At 42.4% G+C, this 8,231-nt stretch overlaps 1 protein-coding gene across 1 annotated transcript in view; it reads left to right on the top strand.

Annotated features, from left to right (window-relative positions):
- The window catches only part of AHSG (alpha-2-HS-glycoprotein), a 6,925-nt gene extending 4,155 nt beyond the window's left edge, over positions 1-2,770 (top strand). The window contains exons 5-7 of the mRNA XM_009321726.1: positions 296-414; positions 1,207-1,287; positions 2,151-2,770. Of these exons, the coding sequence (XP_009320001.1) occupies positions 296-414; positions 1,207-1,287; positions 2,151-2,429 (479 nt within the window). The 3' untranslated portion in view covers positions 2,430-2,770. The remainder of the gene's footprint in view (positions 1-295; positions 415-1,206; positions 1,288-2,150) is intronic.
- The last annotated feature ends 5,461 nt before the right edge of the window (positions 2,771-8,231 follow it).

Below are 8,231 nucleotides of genomic sequence, written 5' to 3'. Positions count from 1 at the left end.
CCAAAATACAGGTAATTGCTAGAACTATGTCTAGCCTTCCATGTAAACAGAATATTTCTTCTGCGGTAATTGTACAGTGCTAACTAGTTATATTTGCAAACAGATTTAGCTTGCTCTAATTTGCCCTACTGAATTGCTGTTGATTTCCCAAGCATTTTGTGTCATTTTAGCCACAGGATTCCCTTTCACTTCAGTGGGAGATGCAGAGCTAGAAGCCACAACATTTGCCTTTCGTCTTTTCTCAGCAGCTCTGCAGTTTCACAGTGCAAAGTCAGTTAAACAATTTTCCTGTTTTATCAGTATTACCCAGTGCATATTGTCTCTGTTGAGTTTGCTGTGGCTGCCACGAACTGCACAGCAGAAGAAGCTAAAGATAATGTGGAGGCTTGTCAACTGCTGCCTGATGATCAGTCTGTAAGTATGCCAGCACATCAGTCCTGATCTCGCCAGCTCAGAGGTAGAAAAGCGGCATGCTGTGATGCACTCACACTTGTGCAGGAATAGACCTTTGTGAGGATGAAAGTGCAAGAGTTGTATACCATCATGATATGCTTTTCAATATATAATTCCTAAAGCTATATCACACCTTTCTCTTCTCTCTGAGGTATCTGGACTGAATCCTGATGTATTTGAATATATTTCAAAAAGGCTTGAGGACCAAAGAGTCTTTAAAACAAAATACTTTTAATCAACAGAATATATATTGTTGTTTACTCTTCTTAACATGAGCACCTGAGAAAATCAGTCTCTTTGTACTGGACAGTACACAAACACATAACAAAAGGGCAGACTGTTTCACCTTCCTACAATTTAAGTGCTATCAGTGTGTTTTGTTCTGATATATAGGCTCTTGAGAATTATACTGTATACTTTATCATGCTAAAATTCTTCTTTTGTTTCTGATGAAATTGAGTCCTAGGCAGTTTTAGTGGGTAGGAACCTTTTACCTAGATTCCTATATATTCTTTCCCTCCCTCATATCCAGACATACAAAGGATCTTACTCTAGAAGAATACAGGAGTTTCACTTATTTGCTGGTTATGCATTTAAACAGCTTGGCTTTTGAGTCCAGCAGTCTAAAAAGCAAGCACTTTACTGCTCAGATAAAACATGAGAAGATGTAGCTATTTCTAAATGTACTGAAATTAAAAATTGTAATACAGGTCTCCTCTAACTCTTTTCTCTTGACTATGTTCTGCTTGCCAGAATTTTGGTTTCTGCACAGCAACAATGTTAACGCACCCCTCAAAGGACCTCAGAGTGGACTGCCAGCTCTACGGACATCAGGTACCAACTCCAGATATTCCCTTCCTTTCCAGAGTATTCTAGCCTACTAGTACTGTCAGAAGCAATCACCCTGAGTTTACCTTTTTCACTGTAGACTGCATTAGCTATCTGTGATAACTTGAGTTTAACTTCGTGTCCTAAAAAACAAGGTAAGGTAGCTCTTGATCTCCTATGGATTTCTGTGCCAGGAATTATGTCACCTCTGCCATCCATGCTTGACACAATTTGTCCTCCTAACCATCTGGGAGCTTCACATGTCTGGTAGGCCAAAGGGAACCAAACTCTGCTCAGCTAGGGGGATGGGGCAGATGGATGTAAAACATAAATGAGCAATTGTGGTAAATGAAATCATCTGGAGTTTTTTGCTAGTAGTCCTTAGATGTGACTGAATTCAGGGAGTCTGACCTGCACTGCTATAGCAAGAGGATGGAAACATATATGCACTGGACCTGAGTGCTCTCCAGGTATTTTAGCCTCCATTTGGTCTGAGAAGGGCTAGGTGGTGGTTGAATACTTCCTACGGAGCAGAGTTCTTGGTAACACAATAGTAATTAGCTGTCTAGGAGGTATATGAAAGAAAGAATAAGACAGCTGGTCTTGAATGTTTCGCCAGCTGCACAGGTGGCCCTGAAAGTTCACATAGCACAGAATGTAGTGCTAATGATCCACTGGATATTAAAAATGTCTTCCTGGGCTCCTGTGTATGTGTTCAAATGCAAATCAAACTTCTGTGATGGTCAGGAACATTTGGTACCTGGGTTGGAGGCCCATATCTAGTTAGGAGCTGGGTACCTAGTAAGATATCAATGACCTGTATATTATAAGCCCCAAGTGACTGAACACAAACTGTTTTTCTTTTCCAGCCTGGAGTTACCTACACTCAAACAAGTCAAGATACATCAGCAGGACTGGTGCCCAGTGTTGTACAAGGCTTCACAAACCATAATCTCAGGCTTTCCCACAATAACCCCGTTACATCTGAATCCAGCTCTTCAGAATTTCCTACTTCCATGCTCTCAGTAAAATCTGTAGCAAAGAGAGCAGTTGCAGAGGTTGCTCAGCATGACAAAGTACCTCGCCCAGTTGGCTTTGTGCCTCCTCCTCCTCCATGCCCTGGGAAGATTCGCCATTTCAAGATATAGGCTGTGTTACAGACATGGAAATACAGCTAACTGAAGGATCAGTGTGCAGCCACAGCATCAACACACAGACCACAACATCAAGTACAAATAGGTGAGAACGCTTGACTCTGAGCCCAAATGAGTTTTACCCTCCAGAGAGCAGAGCCGTGGCCAGGATCTTGCAAAGGCCTGCTTCAAAATATAGGTGATTATAACATATAGCAGTTGTTTTCTCTACATACAGGGGTGCTCTATTTAAAATACAGAAAATATTGTTTCAATGAAACCATTGTAAGGGCTATACAACAGTTGTAGCTTTGTGATAGAAACACCACCTGAAAGGTTACTTCACAATAAAATGTTCAACAGAAATGCTTTGATACCTTCTATCTGCATATGTTTTCACTTAGTTGTCAAGTATCTCCTTCACAGCATTATGAGTCATATTCTGGGCTCGATTTCAAAAACAGTAAGCTCCTGCACTTCTCATCAGCTTCACTGGGATGTGTGGGTGCTGAGCACTGCAGAAAATCAGGTCAGTCCTTTCTTTTGATCACACACCAATAACACTAAAGAAGTGGCAGGAAAAAATGTATTTTTCTCTTCTACCTGTAGTGTTTCCTAGCATGTACCTACTTTTAATATCCACCAGAATTACCTCAATCCTTTTGGACATGGCATAAAAGCATCCGTGTCTATGAAAAGAACAAAGAATCAGGACACATTTGTTGCTGTGCGGGCCGAAAGCATCAATCCTTCCAGCCAAACACATGCGTATTCTCCGTCTTCCAGCAGATACACAGGTGCAATATGATCATGGGGTACTGTATGGCCTGTCTGCATATGAGGGAATACCAATTCAAGGGAATAAAAATATACTACAGATATCTCATATAATAGGACCCAGACAGTGATGGCAATTTACCATTGTCCTAGCAGTCAAATCTTCCCTGAATTTCTGACACGTTAGAGGCAAAATCTGTTCTAGGTAGAGAAGCAATAAGGGACAGGGGCCAGAAGGATCTTTACTGCCAGCCAGACTGGAATTCTGCAGGCCCGGGGGAGCAGTCTCAAAGAGAGTCATGAATCTTTAACCAGGAACAGCGCTTGCTACAAGGTAATTATCATGCAGGCAGCAAAAGCTGCAGAACACATGTCATTTCTGAACTGTTTCAAATAACATACCCTGTTCTCCTAGTTACAGCCTTCCAGTATTTGGTAAGCAACACAACTAACATTTGTTCTTGGTGACAGTGCAACAGGTTGCTATATAGAAAGGTTCTGCTCTGCTGTGTCGATGGGGAAAGGAAAAGCCGTAGGCACTTGCACTAGTGCTTCAACTGGGTGTGTGGAGGGGAAAGAAAAAGGGAAATCGGCCCAGACGCTATAAGCCATAGTCTAACGTGATGCCAACACACTGCCGACAAGCACTCCCCATGAAGGCAGCAGCTCTCACATTTCAAGAATGTGATGAGTTCTTGCAGGAAGTGTGTTGCAGGAAATTGCACAAGCTACTGCCAGTCAATTGCTCAGTGATTTTTTGCTTCTCTGTAAAGCAGTGACTCCAGTATGCTCTGCATGCAGCCATTCATTCCAAAAGTGCTAGTACTAAGCTGTAGAAATTTCTTGAAGTGATAAGGTAGGTGGTCCTCCCATCCCATTGCACGAGGCACAGTACAAGATTTAATGAAATGGCTACTATTATGATGTGCATTACTATAACATCAGATACATGAGACTGAGTTTTTAACTCACCTGGAGCAATTAGTTTTTCTAGCTTTTGTATTTTTAAGACTAGGAATTGCCTTAACCAAACCATACAAATTGTCTTGTATAAAATGAAGCGGGCACTAAGTTATAGAAGAGACAGCGTTTTCCAGGCTTAGAAAATTCTCTGTCTGATAGCAAAAACAGTATGTTTATAAAAGGGATCCCTGCCCACGGGGATCTCTGAACTCCAGAAATGCTGCATTTTCTTGTTGCCTTTTCCAACCACACCAAGCAACAATATGTAGTGGAATATCTGCAGCGTCCACACTTCACAGATGTTCTCCTACGCCTGGTGTAACCACTGCATTGTTTCCTAAAACAGGGAGGGGAAAAAAAAAAGGCAAAATTGCTCTGTGCATTCCAGTTAGTAGCTGCACCTCATCTTCTTTCTCCTTTACACTTGCCCTCTTAAGGACACATTTTGCCCTCTTAAGGATACATTTTCCATGACTGCTTTGAAGTAGTCACTTTATTTCTCCCCAGTATGGCCCCATATTCATGCACCTGGACCTTAGTAACAGATTCAGTATTTAGTAATAGATTCTCTGGGCAATGAGTGGTACGAAATGGCAATACATAAAATACAAATGCCTCCTTCTCTGAAATGCGGCATGAATAGTTTTGTCAGGTCTGCATCACTGGCTGACAATGTTTTTCAGCTTTTTCAAGCCCCGTTTTGCTAAAGCATATGTACTTCATGTGCCGCTTTGGCTGGACATGCTCAGATTTCCCAGCTGTGTCCATGTTTTGAGGTCAGCTACTTCAACAGAGAAATTTTTTTCCTTTCCAGTGGGAGAAAGAGGACAAAGCACAGAGTCAGGGATATAATAATTCCCCATTATAAAAGGCATCGACACAGCCAGTACTAACTGGCACCCATCTCCATAGAAATGCCATGTACTGTAAGGTTAAAGAAAATGAGTTATTATCCTTTAGCTGCAGGGGAAGCATTCCCAGGCACAAGGAACAATGTGAGTGAGTCTGCATTGCTGCTTCTGCTGTTCCTGTACTATGGCTACAGCAGTGTTTCTCAACATTCATCCCTTGTATCCCTTCCCTCCAGGATACAGTCCGTACATTATCCCTCACCCTGAGTTTGCACAGCAACTGGCGACACATGAGGTGGCTCAGTCTAGCCGCCATATGCCCCTTCTGTCCTGCTATCCGAGTTTTCCGCCTCTGCCACCAACCAAAGTCTTCTTAGAAGAGTTTCAGCCCCAGTGCTGTTGCAGCTCTTCCTGGCTGTATGTATAATCCCATCCAGCTTTCTATGGATGTTCCCTGGGACAGGTTCTGCTGCCTCCCAGAGGAACGTGCTTTGAGCACTGCCGGGCTAAAGAGCTGAGATACTTTATACCACCAGTAAAAAAATGTGATAATATATAAATTTTTAAAATCCCCAAACTTTACAGTAGTATTAAATAGAGACAATTATGTCCTTTGCTTGCACTTTTCCTTCCTCACTCAATACAGGGGCAACCCTCAAACCTAAAGGTACTTGGTGTCATCCAGCAGATAGCTGTGATCACAGAGGCTCCCATGACAGAAAACAAGGGCCAGGGAAATGGTTACCCAGCTTCTGGTAACCTTCAAGGCGAAATACTGCAGAATTGCCCCTTGGTAGAAAACCAATGATTTTCACTGGGATCGTCCCCAAGTAATGGTGATTGTCACTTCTCCAGATCTTCAAGATAACAGCTATTTGTACAGCTATTCCCCCCTGCCTCCAGCATGGAGTTCCTGACAGGTTAACCACAAGGCACACCACTGTCATTTCAAACTAAAGTTTCTCCAGGCAGAATTTTCCATTGCCCTTTTTCATCTGTACTCAGCAAATCACTCGAGAATCAATAGTGACCACAGTGCAGTCTCTTAGCTGGCAAACCAACCTCCAAATTCAGCACTGAGGGGATAAGTCAAAGGTGCAAATAAACCTGCACAGCTTAGCGTGTGCTCTGTGATACTATGGGGGAGCAGCTGAGTCAGTGAATGGCTCCCCCCGAGAGTCACAGTTTCCAGTCACATCAGGATTGTATTATTTATTGTTGCTGAAAAGGAGTGAAAGCAGAGCACTGAACAGTGTTACAATAATTAAAATAGGGACATTGCTGGATCAATTTCCTTATGATTCTCCTGTGGCTTCCTACAATTTAAACTGGGGTAGGCTGTAAGAGTGGTTAGAGAAGCCAAGGAACTAAAGATTAAGCAGGCAGGACTCTTTTCCTTGACCCAATTCTGACCATACTGTATAAAAGAGACAATAACACTGAACAAGATGATAGAAAACTAAGGTCCTAAATCATCTGGCCAAGAGGCAGTTACAGGATAAGTAGCTGCAGTTCACAGAGAAGTCTGGACTAAATCTGGGAGAGCTATACAAGGTGATGTGAACTGGCAAAGTAGCAACTGGATGTACATTTTCCTTGATTCAAATTACAAAAAGAGTAATTTACAGGCAAAAAAAGAGCAAGAGGTGGCATAAGGAGGAAGGCACCGGCTACAAGGAGTCAAATGAAGGCAGTTCACCCTCCAGTTTACGTTACATGCTCTCTTCTTTAAAAAATTATTTCTGCTAGATTCTCCCCTTCAGACCTTTGGCACAGAGACGAGTGTAATGAGCCCCAGGTCCATAACTTTCTTACAGGCCACCTTCCTCTCCCCTCCCCTCTCAGCATATAATTTCAGACGGTTCTTATTTCATCACCAAGTTTTGTTCTCAGGCAATAAAAATGCAGCAGCATGTTACAATTAGCAGTGGAGTTCATATGCAACTGTACCTGCCTCTAAACCCACAGGAATATAAAGTTAGGCATTGCCAGGCAGGGGCTGAAACCAGGTGCAGCCAAAAAGTTGAGATGGGAGGAGATAAAAGGAAACAAGACTTGCTCTTTGGCATCAGAAGCAACATGTAATGATGGCAAGTTCACAGAGCACTTTGCACAATGTGGCAGTGAGAACAAAGTCAGAAGTTGGGGGAAGATGGGATGAAATAGGAAATGTTCAGGGCTCAGGGAAATCAGAGTGGGGGGGTCAAATACCTGGTAGGTGTCAATAAATTGAGAGTTTTAGGCAACAAAAGATTAGTGGGCTGGAGTCAAGGCATTGAGAAGGAACAAATCCTGAAATGGAGCCTTCAATAGCCTAAGACCGTTTTGATAGCCCCAGTTCATTTATTGTCTATTTCTTCCAACCTCTTACAGCAGCTCATTTTGCACCATCCCACCAACAGAAGTTTTTGGGGCGAGACATCTATGCTACTATATTCAATTACAGTGAATGTTAAGTCCCAAGTAAACACAATGGAAATTTCTGCTTAAAAGCAGACACCACGATGAAACCCTTAATTCTTTACATTGCCTTGTTATCATGTTATCTAACAGTATTTAACGGCTTGAGCAGGCCATTTATCCACAGGATTCTTGTCTGGACATAAACTGCATTTTGCTGGCTTGGCTTTGGCTAAGGGCTAACATTCATCTGTCAGTATCCAGCTGAGTAGAAATGCTCAAAGAATGAATCCAAACTGAGCCTCCTCTCCCAACCAAACTGACCGCATATAACAGAGAGTCAGTATATTTGTTTACAATTAGCATTTAGCAAATACAAAGCGTAAAATCAGTCAACCTTGTGGCCCTTATCCAGTTCCCATTCAAATCACTGAGACCTTTGTCATTGTCTTATTTGGGAGAAGAACTGGATCACCGACAGAACAGAGGTGGATCCAGACCTGTCCTGCATGTAGGTTTATTTAAGCAATTCTGGTTTCCTAATAAAGCAGCTTTGTGTGTATATTCTTGTCCCTTGCAATGCGGTCAAAGTTATACAATCTGCCCAGTGAAGTCTGAATTGGAGATGTAAAGCCAGAAGGAGAAAGTGCTCTCTGGTCTCAGAGGGAGAGACAACACTTTCGTAAAACCTTGTAATCATTGACTTAGTGTTTGCTGTTGCAGCTGTGGGTTTAAAGGTGATGGACGGTACGTGATAAAAAGGGGACACAAGTTTATAAAGAGACACTCCATTACAAAAGCCTGCTGTTTCACGCAGGTCAGCCTC

Source organism: Pygoscelis adeliae, unplaced genomic scaffold, assembly GCF_000699105.1.
Source record: "Pygoscelis adeliae isolate BGI_AS28 unplaced genomic scaffold, ASM69910v1 Scaffold223, whole genome shotgun sequence".
Classification (NCBI taxonomy): Eukaryota; Metazoa; Chordata; class Aves; order Sphenisciformes; family Spheniscidae; genus Pygoscelis; species Pygoscelis adeliae.
Note: the sequence above shows the minus strand (reverse complement) of the source record. Positions and strands in the feature narration are given on the sequence as shown.